This window comes from Myiozetetes cayanensis, unplaced genomic scaffold, assembly GCF_022539395.1.
Source record: "Myiozetetes cayanensis isolate MyiCay16 unplaced genomic scaffold, myiCay2020 scf1, whole genome shotgun sequence".
Classification (NCBI taxonomy): domain Eukaryota; kingdom Metazoa; phylum Chordata; class Aves; order Passeriformes; family Tyrannidae; genus Myiozetetes; species Myiozetetes cayanensis.
The window spans coordinates 146,675,270-146,698,464 of NW_026086604.1; the positions used below are offsets into that span (position 1 = coordinate 146,675,270).

General features: G+C 44.9%; 1 protein-coding gene across 1 annotated transcript in view; it reads right to left on the reverse strand.

Moving 5' to 3' along the window:
• The window catches only part of OXSR1 (oxidative stress responsive kinase 1), a 90,129-nt gene that overhangs the window by 59,039 nt on the left and 7,895 nt on the right, over nt 1-23,195 (reverse strand). Inside the window, exons 2-3 of the mRNA XM_050319421.1 lie at nt 11,983-12,095; nt 2,339-2,447 (exon numbers count right to left, since the gene is read on the reverse strand). Of these exons, the coding sequence (XP_050175378.1) occupies nt 2,339-2,447; nt 11,983-12,095 (222 nt within the window). The remainder of the gene's footprint in view (nt 1-2,338; nt 2,448-11,982; nt 12,096-23,195) is intronic.

A 23,195-nucleotide genomic window follows, 5' to 3' on the forward strand; every position in this document is an offset into this window, starting at 1 on the left:
GAGATTTCCCTCAAGAGAACTGCTAAAATCCTTTAAAGAACATCTTCAAAGACACATGTTTTATGGGCACTGTTGAGCTCTTGTGGAAAAAGCCAACAGGTTTAGCCAGAATTTTCCACATCATCTTCTGGCATTTTACAATTTTCAAACTTAAGCCAAGAATAGAGAAGCCAAGAAATTTTTGTTTGAAAGCAAGAAAACAGGAGATTTTTTTTTTTTCAGTTTTCAATTCCTTTTTACTAGGATGCCAGGAAAATGAAGTCTTCCTAAACACAGGCCTAAGATTTAGCAACAGTGCTTTGTGTTATTATCCAGAACTTGATTCCACTTCTTGTCTCAACTGTAAATTAAACAGGGATCCTGGAAAATATTATGACATCAAATAAAATATTACTGATAAGAACTTTTCAAACTCTATCAAAAAAAGCTGTTTCTCCAGTGTCTGAGAGAATAAACCCAGAAAGAGGAAATTTCCCTGGCTCTGTGTAAACTGTGTAGTGATTTTTAAAAGCTACAGTGTCACATATTTCAGTGTTACTAGTGATGTACATAACATGAGAAGCTACTTCTGAGCTAAATGGGTTCAAGTTAAATATTGTTATGTATTTAAAATATTTATTTCTTCTATTAATATTTACCCATATCCCTGAGCTGGAAGACAGGAATGGAGAAGCAGAAAGAAGCCCCGATAATCCAAGGGGAAATCCAAAGTTAACAACCTGCTACACCACTTTAGACACACACAAGACCGTGTGTGGATGGGATTCACCCAGCAGTACTGAGGGAGCTGGTGGAAGTGCTCACCAAGCCACTTTCCATCATTTACCAGCATTCCTGGCTCCCCAGGGAGATCCCAGTTGACTGGAGGTTAGCAAATATGACACCCATCTACAGGAAGGGCTGGGAGGATCCAGGAAACTACAGGTCTGTCAGTCTGACCTCAGTGCCAGGGACGATCATGGAGCAGAACACCTTGAGTGCTGTCACACGACAACACAGGACAACCAGGGGATCAGGACCAGCCAGTGTGAGTTTGTGAAGGGCAGGTCCTGCTTGACCAACCTGACCTCCTTCTATGACAAAATGATCCGGCCTGTGGATGAAGGAAAGGCTGTAGATGTTGTCTGCTAGATTTTAGTCAAGCCCTTGACACCATTGCCCACAGCATCTGCCAGAGAAACTGGCTGGGTAAAAAAAGGCTGGGTGGACAAGGTCAAAGAGTGGTGGTGAATGGTGCTACATCCAGTTGGCAACCTGTCACCAGTGTGTCCCTCAGGGCTCATCATCAGGGCCAGTCCTGTTTAACACCTTCATCCATGATCTGGACAAGGGGATCAGGTGCACCCTCAGTCAGTTTGCAGATGACACAAAGTTGGGTGGGAGCACTGATCTACTGGAGAGTAGGAAGACTCTACAGAGGAATCTGGACAGGCTGCAGAGATGGGTTGAGGCCAATGGTGTGAGGTTCAACAAAGCCAAGTGTCAGGTCCTTCCCTTGGGTCACAACAACCCCAGGCACTGCTACAGGCTGGGAAAGAGTGGCTGGAAAGCTGCCCAGTGGGAAAGGACCTGGGAGTGCTGGTTGACAGTAACTGAGCATGAGCCAGGTGTGCCCAGCTGGCCAAGAAGGCCAGTGGCATCCTGGCTTGTATCAGGAATATGTGGCCAGCAGGAGCAGGGAAGTGATTCTTCCCCTGTACTCAGCACTGAGTGAGGCACCTCCAGTCCTGTGTGCAGTTCTGGGCCCCTCTCAAGAAGAAAGACATTGAGGTGCTGGAGCAGGTCCAGAGAAGGGTAGTGGAGCTGGAAAAGGTCTGGAGCACAAGTCTGATGAGGAGCAGCTGAGAGAGCTGGGGGTGTTTAGCCTGGAGAAAAGGAGGCTCAGGAGAGACCCCACTCTCTACAACTACCTAAAAGGAGGTTGTAGCCAGGTGGAGGTCAGGCTCTTCTCCCAGGTAACCAGCAATAGAGCAAGAGGAAACGGCCCCAAGTTGCACAGTGGAGGTTTAGATGCATATTAGGAAAAATTTCTTCATGGAAAGTGTTGTTAAACATTGGAACAGGCTGCCCAGGCAGTCTGCAGGAGTCCCCATCCCTGAAGGTATTTAAAAGACATGTAGATGTGGCACTTATGGATGCAGTTTAGTGATGGCCTTGGGAGTACTGGGTTAATGGTTGGACTTGATGATCTTAGAGGTCTTTTCCAACCTAAACTCTATGAGTCTGTGAAATGTCTTAATTCACAAGTGGGAAGCTCAGGAGGTAAATAAGGGAAAGGGTACTACAGGAAGACAGGTTTTTACGTTGCCTTTTAGCATAAAGAAATTGCACCACTCACCTCCACTAAGTAACTTCATCACCAGCCAAAGCTCATCTTTCACCACGAACGATGTGTAGTAAGATACAATGTTGGGGTGATGGCACTGACTCATGGCTTGAATTTCTTTCTGTAGAGAAAAATAAAGCATTAGCAGTTGGACCCAGTGATTATTACCCCTCGGGCACAGAAGTTATCTTCATCTTCCTCAAGCCACAAAGAGGGTGCAAAGGAAAAGGATACCTAGAAGCTCAACAAAGGAAATCCAGACATACTCTAAACACTCAGACTCCAAAGGTATTTTAGGGTGCTCTGCCTGCCTGTCCAGAAGGAAGAAGAAACTCACCAAGAAGCCCTTGTCAAGGACAACAAAGTGGTGGCAACCAAAACACCTGCATGCAGCCACAACAGAATATTCCCAAGAATTCACGCATCTCTGACCTAAGAAGTTCCTGTTGACTTCTCTTTTCATTAAGACATTACAAAACAGATGCTTAATCTGTTGAAGACTGTCATCTGGATCAGGAAAGGAAATATCTGCCTCTGGGAAAAAAAGGCCTCTTATTCCTAATGTTTCTTCCCAGCAGGAAAGCAGATGGCTTAGCTCAATCAGGCTGAAGGCACAAAGGACAGCTGTATCCTTTGTCATACTGGAAGAAGAGGGAAATCACTTTGAGATTAGAAACTCATTAGCTACTACAGGTGGAGGACAATATGAAATATTTCAGATATTAAATTGGTGTGAGTTTTGACCATGCTTAGTCTTAGATTTGGTTATGGGTTAAGGGTTGAGGTGTTCCTTGGGCAGGAACACCACCACAGAAAGCACTGACTGATTTCATTATGCAAGCACGAATCACCAGTTTGGACAGAAAGCCTCACAGTTTCTTGGCTGTCCATAGACAAAAGCCATCCCTTAAGCCAAGCCTGGCACCCTGCACTGCACCCAGCTGAGCCATTGTGCTTTAGCCAGGTTGTACCTTCAGCCAAGTTCCCCAACCTGTCAAGTTGTTCCCTCCAGCATCACCCAGAGCAGACACTCATACCCCAAACTTCAGCTCTCAGCTAAGACATTTCTTCACTGAACACATGGATGCCACTCACTTTTCAAAGGTTCAATCCCTGCTGCCTGTCAGCCTCTTCCCCACAACACAGACTTAGCTAACCCCATAATCCCAAACTCATGGAGAAGGAGAGGAGAAAGGGTCCTTCACACCCTGATCCTTTCCTCCCTCTAGGCACAAGACCTCCCTGGTACTGAAGTACAAGAGAGAGCTCTGAGGAGAATTCACTCGTGTCTAGGACACCCCACAAACGCAGCACATTCTCCTGCTCACGTGCAAAGCTCTGCCTGTGGCCGAGCACAGCGCAAAGACAAACTGCTTCCCCTTGGCAAGGCTTTAGCTGGCAATCACAGCTCCAAAGGAACAGGCTCGTGTTGATTTATCCACTTAATACTGCTTTTCAGGGAGTAGGTGCATTTGAGGAATCCAAAGCAATCGGTTCCTCTTTCTGCTTCCCCAGAAGAGACACCAGCTTTCCAGGAAACTTCAACAAGCAGATTAAAGAAGAATCCTTCTAAACAGGAAAGGATATTTCAAGAGTGGGGAATAGGCTATTCATCTCCATGTAGATACTCTTTGACTAAAAACCACTCTGTGAAAATAAATACAGCCTAAAACAATATCCTCTGCTTACTCTGACAGCTCCAGCTCCCTTCCTTGCAAACATTCTCTTGTATCAAGCCATTTTTCAAAAAGGAAATAAATCAGCAGCTTTGGGGTTTTCTGTGGCTTTCTACAGTTCTCTCTCTGACAACTAGAAAATACCACATGTGCACAAGTGGCACCAGAGGAAACTGAGGCAGAAAGCAGCAGGCAGGACTGGTGATCCATCCCATCAGCCACACCTGCCCCAAACCCACCACTCAGAAATTATCTACAGGATCTGGTTTTATCTTTCTTTTTTTTTTTTTGCTAGACCATTCAAAATATTTTGAAGCAGCTCCCTGGAAGATCAAGAGAGTAATACAAGAAATATACACAACTGAATATTTTATATATATCAGTGTATCCCACTGCAATTCAGGAGGTGATGAGACAAAGTCTGGACCAAGTTTACTTCAGAATCTAGACCTGTATCAGATCTCTGCTGTTTGCACAACCCTGTACAGTGGCCTTTTTCGGGCATTCCATGATATTTAGTTACTATTTTATTATTTTTCAAGAACTTCCTCTCTCATTCACTACCACAATCTGCTCCCCAGGCTGGGAGGCTCAGTTAGCAAAATAAATAAATTTTAAAAGATAGCTTAAGCCTGTCATATGCTTTGGTGCACAAAGAAGGAGAATAAATAATCACAAACCCGATCTATGCAATTAAACACCTCTGTCAGCCAGAGGATGTGTAACACAGGCAGATTAATCCATTTCTCACACAGTGTAGCACAGCTCTGAATAATTAACTGCATCACAGCCCGTGATTTTCAATGTTTTTACATTAATACCAATCAGAAAGAGCAGCAGCCAGGCAGACTTTTCCTCCCACCCACAGACCCCCACCTCATTTTCAGCAGTTTTCTAGGCTAATCTCACACCTACATCAAAGCTTGGTTCCTCTTCACCCCAAAGAGAGTACCAACATCCTGAAGGCTCAGCACACACAATTGTTTTAAGTGAGGGTGGCAAATCCCAGCAGGATTTGTGTTAAAATGCTTCCTGGCATAACTGAAACGCAGCCAGTTCTGCCGTGCATGCACAGCCTGTGCTCCAGCAGCACAAATGCAAGGGCTGAAGGGCTGCTGTGGAACCAGGAATCCCAGTCAAGGATCACTGGGCAGCTCTGCTCAAATGCACACCTACAGAAAGAGGGAGCAGGGGGGATAGAATGCAGCAACGGCCCTTCTGTGGGTAGTAAGCACAGCTTTAATGTATTTCCAAAGCTTTTCTGAGAGCTTGCTGCTCTTCAAACACAACAAAGCCAAAGCAGGCAAAGGTTTCCTCTCCCCACCCCTTTAACAAGACTGCTGTCCCCAGATAACTGAGCTACAACTCTGCTTCCCTCATTTTCCCCAGCACCAAAACTCTATTGGAAGACTCCTAATAAAAATCTCAGCGGTTTTCACACCTCTGTAATTACACCAGTGCTAAACATCAGCATTTATTTGGGCTGCTCTACACGAGTTTTAAGCTGGAAATGTTGCTTTATTCCCTCTGTGCCAACAGTCATGGGTCACTTGACACAGACCCCCCCAAGCCATGTGCAGATCCGGTGGGTGACAGGCAGCTCTTCCATCCAACACCCCTCACACTCCATGGCTCCAGTGATGAGACAAAGCCTTCCTGCCAATTCCCATAAAGTGCTCTGCTTTCTGCTCAGCTATGGAGAATGAATTACCGACAACAACATGTCTAGACACAGGCAATGGCTTGGAAATGGTTACACGCTCACCCTGGGCAAGATATTAAAAATATCTGCATTGTCAAACACCAAAAGCAAATAGACTGGGATTAGCTCTAAATGCCTCCATGGCTTCCACTAAGGGTTCTGACAAATGTTTTCAGTACTGCTACGGGCAATAAAAGAAACATTTCAAGGCTTGCAAAACAGTAATAAAACTGCTGTGAAGTATAATTTAGAATCATAAGAAACCTATTAGTCTCCTGTAAGTCAGACATACTTCTGGAGATCTGCTGTTTTGGAAGAGGGTTTATTTGCCCACCGACTTAGAACTGAAGTTTGAGTTAACAGGAGCAGCTAAGGCTGTTTTAGCTACCAGCTCAACTTTCTTAATGGGGTTTTCTGTTCACACCACCCCCTTCTGCTCCTTGTGTTTATCTGCCCCTGAGGTTTGCTTCAAAGGCACTTGGCTCTCAAATACGAGGATAAAAATCGTGCTTTATTTAGTTTTACTTCCTACATGTTGACATGAACTCAAGAGATACAGCACAGCAGCAGAATGCTTTCATGTGGCTACCTGCAACTTCAGAGGAATCCAGAAAGCTGCCAGCTTGGCTGCCCTGTTTGAAGGCAATCACGACCATAAGAGAACTGGGGAGGGAAAAGCACAGCCCGGCGAGAAATCAAAGGAGGTCAGATGTGATCACCCCTTGAAAACACCAGTGCTTCAACTATGGCTGGCAAAGATCATAAACCATGAGATTTCAGCTGAGAGATAAGGCATTAAAGCTGCTCTTCATCCTTTTAAAGTAGGATTTATAGCTCCAGTCCTACAGGCAGCCATAACTGTTCAAATTTTGCTCTAATTGAAATTCTCATGGTTTAGCTAAAAGGTTGGAAAATTGAGAATATTAATTCATTCCTTTTTCAAAACATAAGCATAACAACAAAGAAAAAAAAGCCCAAACATGTTCTTCTATCACAATCAATTTGAGAGACATTTTTACAAGGAGGTGGGAAAAAAGTAAAAAGATTAAAATCAGAGATTCTGATCCAACTTCCACTCCTTGGATTATTCAACCCCTTACCTCAAGATGTGGCTACAACAGCTGGAGTGGCACGAGTAAAGAGGGGTTAAATGAGCCCTAGAACAATAGTGGAAAAGAAACAATTCTGAAAGGGATAAAGAGACTTCATCTTTAATTAATCTTAGGTGATGGGAACAAAACACTCCCATGGTAAGTCATTCAGCAGTTGCCCATTTCAATGGCTACCCTTCAGCATCACTCATTCATGCAGTGTTAGTGACAACTTCCTGAGGGAAGTAAACATTTAGGACTGTTGTGGTGTAGCAACTCATCCACAGCCATTTTTTATTGGTTTCAGCCACAAAGCAAATGGGCAAGTGACTGACTCAGCTTTACCCTCATCACCAGCTAACCTATCACTGACCCTTAGTTGTTCAGGTCAACACCCAGTGCTTACAGCTCAGCAAAGCTTTAAATGTGTGATTAGTCCCCACAGACAACTGCAAACTCACTGAAGTTCTTTACATGCACCATCTCATGCTCATCCAATACCAGTGAGGGAAGACATTCTAGGTTCAGGATTTCATGCACCATTAATCCTGATGTTCATACTGAACTTTACTAAAATAAAACAAAACAACACCAAAACTAACAACAACCAAAAAAAAAAACTTCAACCAGCCCAGTAATTACTATTTCTGTTGTTGCTGCTTTGAAAAACAATACAATCAAGTTGCACCCAGCAGAGGTTTAAGTCTTGTGTAAAGCTGCAATCCCATCATGCAAGAAACACATAACATGGCATATCAAATGACCATGCAGAAGCCACACATTATACATCAGATTCCCTAGCACTGACACTTGGGGAGGTTTTCCCCTGGAGCAAGTGTAAAGGTCCTCAGGCCTGAAACTGGAATTATAATGGCAATTCCCATCAGATGACAGACATGGATGATAGGTCTGTACTACTACTACACCAGGCTGCTGCTTTGTTCCCAACAACCTTACAGTCCGCTTAATCCACTTCGAGGAACTGCTCAGTCAGATCAAAGGCAGCTCAATATCCTGTCCAAGTCTTCAAAAGAAGGTGTAAAAACCCTATAAAAAGCAGTTACACAGTTATCTGCCCAGAGGGGAGACTTCTGACTAAGCCTGGGCAGTTAACAGTTGGCTTATGCTTTAAACCAGGGGAGTTCATAATCCTTTTTTAAAATCCTATCTAATTTAACCTTCTCAACTATAGGTTGATTTATTTAATCTCACGCAATGTTTGATCTCCGTATTTTTGGCAGAAGTTCCCCAGGTTAATTCCATGAAATTCTAAAGGACATTTCTGATTTACTGCAGTTCAACTTGTTCTCTCTGCCTCCCCAGCTGCCCTCTGACCACAGCAGTGGAAGAGCAGTACTGTCACTCCACTCCTCTTGTGAGTAGACCTGTCAGGCCCAGTCCTATTAGAACTTCGAATCTCTTCCCAGGAGCAGCAACACCACATCTCCCAGTGTAAAATATCCCATAGTTTATGTTCTCCTCTCTGCTGTTCAGTATTCCTGGTAACTACTAAGGTGACAATCCACATCATCTACTACTCATGAAGGAAAAAAACCACCATCCAGATGAAAGAAAACTCAGCTTTAACTGCATGAAAGTAAAGCAGAGTTTGGGGGACAAAGGGGAGATTTAGGGCCTTTTAGATTAGTAATTCTTTAAAACAAAAAAAACACAAAAGAAAAAAGCTGGAGGTAGGGTTATTTTGAGGCAGATGTTACACTACTGTGTTTCAAGGATTGGCAACAGCAGCAAAGCAACCAGCATCCCACAGTGGAAGAGTAAGAGCAAAACAGAGCACTGAACAGTGTGCAGCTGTGAAATAAAACAATCGGGCAGACTGTTTTCAAACACACACCAAATGCTGTGTGCTTGTTCACTACCCTGGGCTGCAGGACAAGTAAGAAGTGGAACTTCAGTAATGAATCAAAAAGTCCAAGATGAATTGTAGGCCACACTGTATTTGACCACCTCTCCTTACACTCCACTCCCAGTCACACCCATGAGCAACAATCATTACAAGTTATATTGTATTTTGCTGTCAGCTGAATCCCACATGCAGGAAAGATCTGGGAGCACTCAAAAATGTACAGGGAAAAAGATACAAAAATCAAGCACAGAAATACATTCCTGGCTAACATCACCTAGTTCAGTAGATGGGCTAGAAAAAAGCACATCTCTGCATGACACTACTCCTGCTGTCTACATTCTTTACAGCAATTAGCACTTCAGCTGAAGAGCTGAAAGCCCTTGACTTGGCCCGCTCTTAACTCAAAAAATTAGTCCTTCCTGCATTTTCCATACCCTGTAGCAACAATAAGTTAATCCATTTCATTAACCTAGAATGTCATACGGGGCATGCAAAGCGTGCAGGTTATCCCTGACCACCCACACAGTTCAAGTGTATGTTGAAATACAAGGATAAAGATCAATACCTTTAACAAGTCAAGTCATACCACTTAAATCACTCTAAGCATGGCATTTCCACAAGCCAGAAGGTGGTCCTGGATTCCCTGGCCTCTGGGAACACACTAGGCTCAAGGAAGCTCAAGGCCACTCATCCATTCAGCTGGTGATAGAGCCACTTACTCTGCATTTCCTAACCCCACTCCAAATCAACCTTCCTCTTCTCCTCCATCCTAAGCAGTGGAAGTGCCAACCACAAAGCAGCACAGACACTGAAAGAGATGGAGAAGCAGCAAATCATCCTCATCAGGACGGCAGAACTATTTGCTGCTCTCCCTACCCTCTCCCAAGCAACTGTTTTATCCTCTTGGGAATAAAGAGAAGTCTACAGGTCTGAAGCAATGTAGAAAATTAATTAAAAACTCATTTAAGCATAATCTTGCCTTTGCTACCACACTGCCCATTGAATGGGCAGTGCTGTAACACCAGAGCACTGTCCTGACCCCAGGCAGTCCAGCAAAGCTCCCCTATTGTGTTCAGGTGCCTTCAGAGCAAACGGAGCTAATGAAAGGCCAGCTCCAGGTTTTAACTGCTCAGGGGGAGAGGAGAAAGCAAGGAGGGGGTGTAACACACCCCAGCATGAACTCCTCATCTTTCTCTCTGCATTTGCTTCTGTAACCAACTATAATCTGCAAGGATTCACAGCTACCTTCCTTGGGGGAAAAACCCAAAAACTACACAATCCTTCAGTAAGAAGTAGTTGCTCAAAGAAGTTAATTAAACTAATGGAGGAAACTGGCACAAAGGCAGACTACAAGATTGTAAAACTTGAGAATATTTACTTTAAGGAAGAAGCAAATGTGGTAACAAGATAAAAAGAAGTGAAGATAAGAGCACAGAGCAGGGAAATCAAGAACTTCCATCCTTTTGGCTCTTGCACTGGGAATCAACATCCAATAAACTGACAGGTTGAAAACAAACCCAGGGAGAACACTTTTTACACAACATCTCTACCTCAGCAGCCAGTGCCCCAGGAAGCTGCTGCAGCTCAGAACCATCCTCTCCCCTCCACCATGACTTTAAGTTCAAGGATATTTGCATACCCAAGCCCAGAGAAGGACTCGCTCTAGTCCTTTTGTGACCTGGTCACAAAACTGAAAGCTCCAGAGAGCTGACAACAGCAAGACACGGCAATCCTACCCATAACAGGAAAAATCCTTGTGAGGCCCAGGTCAGCCAGGGATTTAAAATATGCAATTAGAAGTACTTATATAAAATTACATGCCAAGTCTGCACAGCATCTCTTCCTGAACCCGACCCTTTTAGCCAGAATTGGTAATTATTCCAAGACTGACAATCTCAATTACTACATAATGACAATGCAGTCAGTAATACAGCTGAGAGTAGTATGGACAAGCCACAGAAAAGGCTTGAAAAGGGTGCTAAGGGTTGGTATCAGGACAAAAAGACCAACTGTGAAAAGGGAAGAGATCTTCAACTCCTACATCAGCATGAGCCATAAGAGGATTTGCACACAGGCCACCTTAAGAGTCCTACACGCAACCCTTCACAGGAGCATGAAAATGTGACAGCTTGGATGGAGCCTTTCCTCCTTACAAAGGCAGATTTGCGGATACCTATAATGATAAAAATAACATTAGTCACTAAATAGCAGCTGGAACCATGGTTCAGGTGATCTGCTGAAGATCATACAGGTGTGCAGTTCAACAGGACTCCCAAATTCTGCCCGTTTTACTTTCTAACTGCAACCACAAAAACAAGTGCCTGGGGTTAACACTACAGAAGCTGTTGAGACGTAAGTGGACAGACAGGCAGCACTATAAAAATCCTAGAGAGTTGCTTTAGAAGAGAAGATGGTACAAAGCCTCATCTCCCCAGTTTTTACTATGCCAATATTTACTGTGGAAAGTTTGACCCCAGAGAGCTTTCTCATTTTAGTGGAGACACCTCAATGTTCACAGGAATGTCCATTTCTGCCTGTCTCAAATCCAGGGATCTTCCACGTGTGAGGTGACAACTGCAGCACTGCAGAAGCACAGGTCACACACGCAGGGAGAGGAGAAAACCAAGCCCAGCAACATCCGGGCCAGATGAGAAAAGGGCAGTTTCAGTTACCACGGCTAACTCTGCAAGAATCTGTTTTCCATTCAGATAACCTTGAGAAGAGACACACAGCAGAAGGAAATTACAGAGCTACAGCTCCAAAGGACTCTCTCCTGTCCTGAACTCGGAATTACAGAGGTTTCCATATGGCAGCCTGCAATATGTCAGTGATCCCTTTAGCTGGCATCAGTACCAGAGAGAGATTAGGAACAACAGCTAATTCATTTAGTTTTTCTCTTTGCAGGTAAAGGGAAAAAAAAATTGTAAAGAACTGCAGGAAAGGAAAAGAAAGCAAAGTCATTCTCTTGCCATTCCCTTAAATTGTAAAGCTTCTGGAAGCATCCAGCTCTGAATCCCCCTCAAACCGCAGAGCTCTGGTGGGTACAGCTGAGCTTCACACTTGCACATTAACTCTATTCAAAACAAAGGGATTACACAAAGTGCTTAGCTCTAAACAAACTGTCTGAAGTTCTGCAACAGTTGATCTTTTTAACATTTGAAGTACCATGGCCCACAACCAGGACAACTGAGCTGCCTCTTGCAGAGTCCCCTCACCTTCACCCCACCTCAAGAAAGGCTGTTTAAGGCACTCGGCAAAGAGATATTCAGAGAAAACTGAAATACAATTTTTTTTGTAGACAGACAATTTTGGTTGCATACCAGGAGTTCATCCATGCTCGTCTGACACTTCTCAAGATTGATCCGTTTAATGGCCACCCTCTCCTTCTTCGGAGTGCAGAAGGCCGCCTGCACCACCGCAGTCGCTCCACTCCCTGGGGGTGAAAAAGAGAGAGTCAGCAACATCTTACGGACTTCAGCGGGCAGGGAGAGAGGCCAGACAACAAAATTGCGAATGCCAGAGAGTAAAGACAGCAGAGCCAGGTGGAAACCCAGTGAAGGCTCTCCAGACACTCCCCACTCAGGTCTGTGCAGCCCCACGGGTCAGCTCAGCTGGTCACTCACAACCAAGTGCTGGGCAAACCGAAGGAAAACAGTGGATCTTTATGATCCCTTCCAGGGATCGTTACAGCTCTGCAGACAAAAAAAACAAACATCCAGATTCCAGCTTCCTTATAACAGAGGAGTGATTCTACTTGTGTACTTTTAAAAGCAATGCCACTGAGGTCACACAGACTTTTAACCTGATGCGTTCACCCAAAGTGTCAGAACAAGCCATAGTCTTTGCTACCAAAACTAATGAGACTTTTCAAATATTTTTAGGTACAAATTGCTGTTCTCATCTCTCCTCATTTCATGCAAAGACACGAGGTAGGTTTCATTCAAGCAGGTTCAGCTCCAGTTCTCACACCGCCTCGCTGTCTGGGTTGAGAACCGCAGCCAGAGAACATTTAAATTCCAACAGGGAAAAAATACCGCATTTTAATGTACAGTTGTTCAAACTGCTACAACCAGGGATAAGAGTTCTGGATTTAAACTGCTCAGCAATATCATATCCTTTGATATCAAAAGGAGATTGCAACAGTGAGACTTAAGACCTAGTTGATGTTAAGTCTATTTTTGTTGGCCTCCAAAAATTGCTGCAACATTCATGTCTCATCAATAGGATACCTTGTTACTTTACTTTCTACCTTCATCTTGGTTCCCCACATTTACCCACTTCACTAGAAAGGAGTAAATCCAAATTAATAAAAAAGGGGTAGGATAGGTGGAAAATAGTTCAAGAGCTTCCTACTGCCAATACCTAAAAATGTTAATAAAAATAAACCCACAGCTATTTTGTTTATTATCCCAGGCAAAACTCATGAGCCCATTCAGACTGAGGAGAGAGACAAGAACAACTATTCTGCATTTTGCAGTAACACACCTATTTTACCAGATTCTCCTGTCCTTAACACTGTAAAAACTACTTCCAGATTCTGAAGTTCAGGTAAAGCACACTTCTGCAAGCTTTGTGATTTTTGTCTAGTACATTCACATAAACTGGGGGCAAAAAGTTTTCAATCTCGTCTTCAGACAAAGGCTACTGAAGCCCCCTACAACCACCCTCAATATTCTTCTCACACCAACTTGCACCAAGATAAATTCAAATAAAGTTCCAGGTGGGGGAAACATCTTGAAATCCAGCCTTGAAAGATACAGAAAAACTTCTCCATTCAAAGTCACGCTGAAATAAATTGAAAAGTCTTGAATTGTGGGACAGTGCTCCTCTAATCTTCAACCAGAACCTGCTACAGTGGAGCTACAGGACTTTGACTTCACTTTATATGGCATTGCCAGTGCACCCTGGACAACAGCATCAGCTTGCCAGAGATTCCCTGCACTCAGGAGTTTACATTTTAATCCCAGAGGGCAACAATGTGCAGAACACAAAATGCTAGGGTTGCTAAAGCTGAACTATTTCACAAAGCAAATGGGTTTTTAAGAAGTTCAAGACTGAGGTCATTTATTACTTGCACAGGTTTTTCAGAGCAGGGAGCAAAGCAAAGCGTAGGTGGAAGAAAAGGACAGCAATAGCAGCAGAAATATTTACAGGGGACGTTGAAAATGAAGTTTGAGTGCTATAAGCAGGGTCTTGAAGAAAGAAGGGAGATGATGTAGGAGTCTGTGAAGATATTTAACACAAAGAGCTCAGAAAGAGCAAAGTGGGGAGGTTCTGACAGCAGAGTTTAGCCACACTGCGAGGAGCAGGGCTGAGATACACAACATTAAGCAGGGGACAAACATGCCAAAAGCAAACCTGCACACACACTCCCTGCGGTCACTTTGCCTGGCAAGCAGCAGGTGCAGGAATCCAGCAGGAAAGCAGCAGTCCCAGCACAGCTGTATTCCCATTCACTGGGAATCCTGGATTGCACTGACCTGCTCCTCTCCACCCAGTACCTGCTTTCCTAACTTTTTCCTGCAGCTTCTCTGATGGGGAAAAACACTAAAAACACATAAAGACTCAAGACAAAGAGGGCAGAGCACACAGAAGTGCTGGCAAAAGGCAGAAGTGAGTTTGCACCTCCTAGCACTGCTGATCTCCCTACTGCAATCGCCTTTTGGAAGTCAGAATAAACAACAAACACAGTATCATTTCTTTGGAAAGTGTCAGATCCCAGAAGAAATGTTGCTGCTGACACATTCAAAGCACCAGTATTATGATTTCTTTCTTTGGATGTTTGGGTGCATAGTAATAGAGGCTGAAAACACAAGCCAGACACTGTTAAGAATATACAGCTGTGCACCTCAGAGGACTGTCCTGTCACACAACCTGTTTCACTCGTCAGGTAGTGTTTCAGTGTGTATTTTCATCTCTAAAGCTGCCTGCACAGCCCTCATTGACACAACAGTATCTGTGCTCAAAGACTACCTCAGATGCTCGGCAGTGTCAGCACACTCCAGCTTCCCCCCACAGCATGACATCCCAGGATTTTTGTGCCAGTTAAAGCCAGCTGGTGTAAGCATGACTGGCAGAGCTGCAATACCACTCCTGAAGGCCAAATCTTTCACAAGATGAAGTCCAGGGGGTTATAGAAGTGACTACACAAGGAATAGCTTTGTGTTTTATTCTTTTAAGATGTTACTACCAGAAACAATAGATACAGACTAATTAAAAGCAGGACCACTCATGCTACAGCTCCCTCCCACTCCCTGAGTCTGCAGGATCAATGGTCAGTAGGACTTGAGGGCAAAAACTGCTTTTCACTAAGTGTTTGGACAATGCCCCAGCCTGCAGGGACCCGATCTGTTAGGAGCGTGTGGCATTATTTTAACAGTAATGAAATCCCAAACTAAATCCTTTTGGGCACATGGCAGAGAATCATCTGAACTCGAGACTCCTCCCATTTAATTCCCTGCTGCTCCTACTTTTTCTGGCAGCTCTGTTTAGTTCGATCACCACCTGCTCTCCCCACTCCCCCCTCTCCCGCTAATTCGTCATTTCTTTCAGCTCCTCTGTAGCACTAATTATAGAGAAACAATGAAATCTCAAAAGCGTATCAGGCAAGGATTAAGCCAAGCTGCAGCACGATGTGCCACAAGCAAGCTGCTCTTTGGTGGCAGCGGCGGCGTGCCGTGCTCCTGGGACCAAACAAAGGCGGCTTTCCATGCTTCTTGGAAGAGCACAGAAAACATGGCAACACGGGCACTTCAGGCTTTGCAGCCACACAATTTGTTTGTTGAATGCCAGGACGGCAAGAAAAGGAAAGGAGAGAAGCTGTAGCAAGGATGCTGAACACACTGTTGAGTGAAAACAGTCATAGAGAGAGATGATGACACCAACAGAGAGAAAAAGAAAAGGCCCATCAAGGAAGTTTTGTAAAGTTTAAGAGCGGGTAACAAATATACGGGGGGATGGTGGGAAGAAAGGAGATTTCCTGGGCTGCCATGAACCACCTTCAATGAGGAAAAAACCCCAAGGGCAATTTGTGCCCTGCCAGGGCAGCACTGATGGTCACATCAACTCCCTCGGCAGCCCCAGAGCTGCCGTGCTCAGAGCCAAATGCAGTCCCGAGAGCGTGGGCAGCACTGGGTTAATGTTCCTGTGCTCAGTTCACGCTCACTCCCCACTCAAGACACTCTGATCAAGGTCAGTGCTGGGGCTCTTCCCTCCGCCTCTCTCAAGATCAGCTTTCGGAGAAAATTTGCTCCCTAGTTAATCTCTTCCAGCATAACGGCTTAGCAAAACAATGAAAACTGGGCACAGCCAAATGCTTGCTGCTTTATTCCTGAAAAGCAGGAGATGGTTTTGTTGAAGGCTGGGAGGGGGAGGAAAGAGACCCCAAATGGGTATTAGGATCTGCTTAATACCTCCTGCTTTCGCCTCTGTAGGCTCTCATATATAGTTTCAACCCTTAGGATAGCAGCTGCAAAATTCCTGCATAAGAGGGTCACGACCTACTTTAGAAAACACCGCCTTAGGAGGAAAACATACCCTTTCTAACCCCTGCTTCTTTCATGTTTCTACGATTAAATGGCTCTTTCTGAAATAAAACCAAGCTCTGAAAGGATTAAAACAACGCAAACCAAAAACTCCCCAAGCACTCAGTTACTGAAGCCTGATTTTTCCAGGTTATCTCCTCTGCTCCCCTGGATCTGCTCCCTGTACCTTTAGCATCCACAGCTCCAGCCTGAACTTCTCCTTAAGCTGAGACAAACCCCCCCACAAAAGCCCAGCATCAGCCCTTCAAGGGAGGCTGGACACCGTCTCTTCTGCAGCTGCATAACTTACACAAAGCTTCCATTTCTGAAAATAAAGACAAGCCCAAGATCTTGTGTCAGAGTTAATGGAAACCAATTATTTCAAGGCTAATTGGAGGAGCAGAAAGACAGGGGACTGACCAGAGGACACAGCATGTTCCTACACACTTTGTCTCCAAGATAACTGAATCTCTGCAGCCACATAAGGACATTGCAGCTCTCCAAGTAAGAGTGGGATGAATTGCACCGATGTCTCCTCCCAGGCAAATGCAACTGAAGCCAGAGATCCTCTTGGCAGAAGGATCTGCTCAAGCAATGGCAACAGTCATGCCAAATGGTCACAAGACAAACACCAAATCCTGGCTCTAGAACAGAATTCTCCTACCACGTGCAATGGCAATTTGAAGTAGTTATATGGAAAGAGGACTCTACAAAACAGTGTTTCCCAAGTTCTAAATCTACTTCAGGTGCCCTGGGAGATGTGAAGTTTTCCCTTCATGATAACTCAGTTGCTCACAAAGCTGTTAAAATCAACGGGGGATATGCTCCAAGACTGTTATAGAGCATCAGTCCTTATCCTAATGCCATATCAAAACCCCTCTGTAGAGGAAACATGCTCTGCCAGGGTCCAATGAATGTTACAAACCACTTAGGTTTGCAGGAACCTCCAGTGGCCTCTGGCCCACTCTCCTGATGAAAACAGGGTCAAATCCTAACTTAGCTAAGTTTCCTCAGCATCAAACTCAGCCTAGTTTGGATTTTCTTTAACAAGAGATATTTCTGCAACCTTTTTGGCTGTTTCTGTGTTTGACCACCCACATGGTAAAGCTTTTTACCCCCTGCATAGCTGAGGACAGCAACAACTCTTCTAAGGCTGGAGAAATCCAGCTCTCCCCACAAGTCATATATTCCCAAGTCTCCTTCAGCATTAGACCATGCCCAGCCAAAGCCCTCTGCACAACCCTGTCCTCTGCTTTCCACCATTCCCCAGCACACACACGACCTCTCTATTTTTAAGCGGGATCTGGAATCCATCCTCCCCTATCTGGAGTGCGGTGCCAGAAAGCCGCTCGTGACGCAGGCTCTGTTTATAATTGTGCCCCCGGGTTTTCCTCTTATGAACAATGCACACAAAACACTTCCCTGCAAGGCTGCTCTGGACCAAGCAATGGCTGTCAGGTTCCAGGTACCCCAAAGCCCAGGAGACCTTTAAAGCTCTACAACACAGACTCTGTGTTCATGCCTGCTCTGCAGGCACGGGGATGGAATCCTCCATCTCTGGATGCCTCGACTCTTTGACAGCCTCAAGCCAAAGAGCTGTGGGAGCCCTGCTCTGCGGTTACTCGTTCCAAGGACAATACAGTAATAAAACTAGAAGCTACAAGACTGGGAATAGAATTTCTTAACTGTTCTTACAGAGCACAGGGCAGATACAGATCTAATTAAACTAGAAATTAAATGCCATATTGCAAACTCTGACTGATCTTGCATTGTTTGGTCCATTTGCTACGAAGGCAAAGTGATGCCTCTATTTTCTGCACCTCATTTGAGGCTTCTGGTGAGAAGAGTCCTCTCGCAAACAATGAGGCTCTTCTAAAAACAAGCCAGCAAAAAACCGCCTACTCTCGGATTTCTAGCCAACTCAGTATGGGGTGGGAATACTCCACTCCCCAAGGAGGTCTTGGTTACAAGAGTCCACTGGATGTCAAAGTCTTGCTGGCAGAAGCCCCACGATTCAGGAAGAGTGAAGTAATTCAATGTTAATGGTCCTTGAATACGGTCGTAGTTCTTCAAGCCATCTCCCCGCTACGTGTCACATTCGTGCTACAAAATGGAAGACACAATTCACAATAACAATTACAAATAGCATCAATAAAACCAACGGGAATTCGTAATGGGACTCGGATGTATTCCTAGTACTGCCACAGAGGGGACAAAAACATCTGCTCAGCCATGGAGAGCAAAAAGCTTTCACAGCAAAGTGTCACCTACTCAGCCTGGTACTGCAGGAAGAGTGCTAACAATGCCAGAAGTGAAGTTACAGCCTCAAGTCAGGAGGGTCACTCAGGTGCCTCGAGCACTGCCCAGAGCAAACCCAAACAGCAAGGTGGCTCTGAATGCTCTGTCAGAGACACTGCGAGCAGCAGCGATACCAGCAGGGCAGAGTTCAGTTGGTTTTGCTCTGTGCCTGGTTGGGAAATCTGCAGGAAACTAAAGCAGCAGCAGAGAATTCATGGCCAAGACACAAAAAGGCTACAAAAGCACAGGAGTGAGTGGAGCTGCCCTCCCACAGCAACACAGGGAGTGCACATGTGCACCTACCCCCAGGAAGCTCCCAGAGCTGTGCCAACACAGCCACACTCACTCCCAGACACCTTTCCACCACTCATTCCCGATACGGATTTACTATGAATAGTGTTTCCCACAGAGAGAAGAACCAGGGTTTTACATTTATTTCTTTACAAGATGAAGGATGGCACATCCACAGCACAAGATGGTAATACCCTATTTAAAACACTGGTAGAGGTGGTAAGAGGCCAGGTTTAACTTTGTGCACCTTCTCTCAACTCCAGTCATACAGTGTTTGATCCACAGCAGAGACAGGAAGATACTGTGTAAAGAAGAGGGAAAGCAATACCTGCTAGCACAGTGCAGGGAAGAAATAAATCAGAGAAGAATAAGCAAAGCCAGAAAACGAAAGCAGATTTAACTGAAAAGTTGTGAGGGGGCCAATTTTAAAGCCTATATGGGGGGGTGGAGGAAAACCAGCAATCCCCACTGACTACACATCACAGTATAAGTACACACTATACATGAAGACACCCTCACCATGTGTGTGCAGCAGTCCTGCAGGCAGATGTAAAACCTGAACTCCCACATTTACAAGACAGTGGCCATGCTTGTATTTCCGAGGAAGAAGCTTTAAGGAGAACAACTCAACCCTATTTTAAATAAACTCCTTCAAAACTTCACACTTCCATGTGGTCAATGTCAAAATGTCACCCCACCCTGGAGCACAGCCCAACTCACCCCACTGAATGCAGCACGTTCATGCCTCGTTCAGGCTCACCTTGAGCACAGCCCAGGGCTGTGAACATTCAGCTGGGCTCAAGCCAAAGGTGGCTGCAGGTACATTGAGACACAGGGCATGTGCTGGACAACACACTGAGAAAGGGCACGGACTGGGAGGTAACATGTTCAAGAACAGAATTAAGACGTAAGTACAAATTACTTCTATTTTGCACCAGCACATCTGATGGCAACAGCCTAGGCCTTTTACTGAGAGAACTGGAAATAGGAACAGGGAAAAGTATAGTTTTCACTTGTGAATTCCTGTTTGTTTCATTTAAATTGCAGGTGTATCTTTGCAATGACTTCTGATCATTTATTCCAGGACAGCCAGAGCTCAGGCAGTTTGTGATTCTGTGCAAGTTGCATGGCCAAGGATTCCAAACAGTGCTCACACACGAGGGATTTCTGCTGTTAAGTCTCCCTCGTGTCTTCCCCAAAGCCTGGGTCTTTGCTCAATTCATGTCAGCACCAGCAGGGTCCAACAGACAACTGATATTCCAGTGTTAGCCCAGCATGTTCAAAGAATTTCAGAAAATAAGGAGAAGCATATTTCTGAAACTCCACTGCCTGATTAGAAATAGAGCCAAAATATTTGAACTGCACATAAACTTGATGACAGTGAGTTATTCACCGTCTTGACAGAGCTCTCACTGTTGACAATACCACTGAAAACCACACATTGTGTCCAGAGCTCGGAGGTTTCTGCCCATGTAAGACAATGCACTTCTCAAGATTCCCAGTGCTCTGTGTACAGTGGAGAGGGATGATAAGCCAGCAAAGATCCCACAGTGCTGCCAGCACTTGTTTGAACAGGCTTCCCATCCAGTGGTCCATCAACACAGAAACAGATGATGCTGCAGACTTATCGCCCAAGTCTTTAACTTGCATCTCAGACTCAGAAGGAAGAACACAAATCCACATCCAGGCACTTGTAAGAAGTCCAATGTTATTTGCAGAGCCATCAGCAACTGATGGGCAACACCCACAGCTGGATACATCTCCCCATGGCCCCACTGAACTCTAAACTATAAATAAATAAATGACACTGATTTCTAAGCTGGAGGGAGATCTAGCTACTGTAATCTAAATGACTCAATGCCAAGGTTTCTGCAGAAAGGAAGGGGAGCTTTATGGAAATTTTCACCCCACCCCACACCGCATTGTTCTCTCAAAACTCTTTCGATATCTCTTAGGCCCCGAACACAGAAAAACGTCATCTGCCTTCCACCTTTGGCAAACACTCCGGTTGAGAATCCTCACAGACTAAGCAAGGAAGTGACAGGTTTGGAGAGCAAATGATCAGCCTGTCAATGTAACACAGGCCAGGACTAGAACAGAGGGTGAGGAATAGGGTTGGCCACGCAGAGCATGCCAGTAAGATATCTGACCAAGCTGACACTGGGTCACTCTGCTGTGTGATTTAACCAGCAGTCACCAGCCTACAGCACATTCAGCTGAGTCAGGCTTTCCACTGCCTCCCTACGACAAAGAACTGCAGCCCCCCAGCATCACACTCCACACCAGAAAAGAGATGCAAGGAAAAAAAAAGACAGGAGGAGAAGCCACTGGCCACAGAAGGTATCAGCTAAGAGAAGGATTACCAGGGACAAGTATCAGCCCATCTGACACTCCCCCAACATTTCCACTGCAAACACTGAAGCATGGACAGAAGGGTGTTGCTGTTGGCGGTGTGCCCAACCTCCTGCAGCCCCCAGGATATCCCAAGTTAGTCCAGACAAGCACACATCTCAGTGATGCCTTTAAGGACACACCCTCCAGCTGCCTAAGGTGCCCAGGTGATTTGGGGAACACCTCTGAGACCATTTTCTCCACACCAGTAACTACAGTAAGCTCCAAGGGCCAGTTACACAAGTCCTGCGTGACCTGCCACATTTACTTAAGATGCTATTAGCATGCCTAAATTAGATTTTCAGTTTGAAACCAATTATATTTATTTGATTTCGTGCCAACATCCCTGCCTAATTTAAAGGGCACTGCAGCTATGCAGTGTTAATTCTACACGATGGAAAGCAGGCTCAAACATCTCATTTCCAAACACAGCAATTTTAGCGGAGAAGGTTCATCCTTCCCTTTTAATCACTGTCAGTTGCCTTTACGGTATATGCAGCAATGTAAATATCATGCTGTCTGTCATCAGGTATTACCAAGGCTCAAAACATAGTGCTGGTACAGTAGCCAAGCCAGCACTCTCCTTTCTTCCTTCCCAACCTTTATCTCTGAACTCTGTCTCAAATGTAATTGTCAACTGTAGAGGATATTTTATTTGGCCGGGATTCCACTTAATAGAACAATCTGTCTGCATACAGTGCAGATGTTTGATAGTACCGTGGTTATTTTAGGTAAATAAGCTTTTAAGTATCAGATACGTCCTCTCTCGAAGGCTATTATCCTTTCTTTTCAGGGAATATCTTGATCTACTAAATATTTTCCACATCTATTAGTCTGTTCAGCACACAAGATTAGCCCACTGGTTCAAAATTACATTCTTTAACCAAGAGTAATGAGAACTATCCTGAGCCTTAGGATCTGGACAAATAACTGTGCTCAAGCTGCCACTCCATCAGACCCTCAGGTGTTCAAATAAGATTTGCATTGGTGAGTCCTTCAACAGGAAAAAGATTCACACTCAAGATACTTTTTCCAGCAAAGTACAGTTCACTGGAAGTCAATACCAAGGTATTTGTTAGCTGTTAATACCAAGTTATTTATTAGACAGCACTTGGCATCCACAATGACAAGTTTTACTTTAGTGAAGGGATGGAACTTACAGCTTCACCTTTCAACTTTCCTGGTGCTCCTGAGGGGACCTTCTCACTCTCTACAACTCCCTGTAAGGAGGTGTCAGCCTGGTGAGGGTCGGCCTCTTCTCCTGGGTAACAAGTGAGAGGATGAAAGGAAACAGCCTCAAGTTGTATCAGGAGAGGTTCAGGTTCGTTATCAGGAAGAATTTCTTCACTGACAGGGTGGTCAAGCATTGGAACAGGCTGTCCAGGGAAGTGGTAGAGTCACCATCCTGGAAAGCGTTCAAAAAAAGTGTGGATGTGGCACTCTGGGACATGGTTTAGTGGTGAACACGGCAGTGCTGGGGTGAGGCTTGGACCTGGTGATCTTAAAAGTCTGTTCTAATCTTCATGATCCCATGATTCTACAAATTTTACGACTACCTTGTATGGTGAGAGTCAGAAAGGTTCACAAAAAAGTGGCCTAGGACATGAAGACATATAACACATCGGGTTTCCAAAGGACTCCATTTCCACTGACAGATGTTAGGGAATCACAGATCGGAGACATTTGTAGTCAACACCTTTAAGGTTTGGAAACAGCAGGGACACCAAGCTGCTGCTCTCCTGTGCCTTCACGGGGAAGTGTCCTTGCAGATACACCTGAATGTACAGCGAGCACTGTAAGAAAACCCCCGGGCCACAGCCACGTGCTAGAGAAGACAAGGCATTGTTAGTTCCCACTGTCGTAGGGAATCCATTAGGCAGCTGTTTCACAGAGCGATGACAGGGTCACAGGGAGGTTCCAGTGTTTAATAGAACGTGTGCCGGTAATTCCCCCATGTGCCCCTCCCAGCACAAGTGTCCATTAATTCAGATAGGGATTATACAATTTGGCATCAGCTGGAGCACGGAACT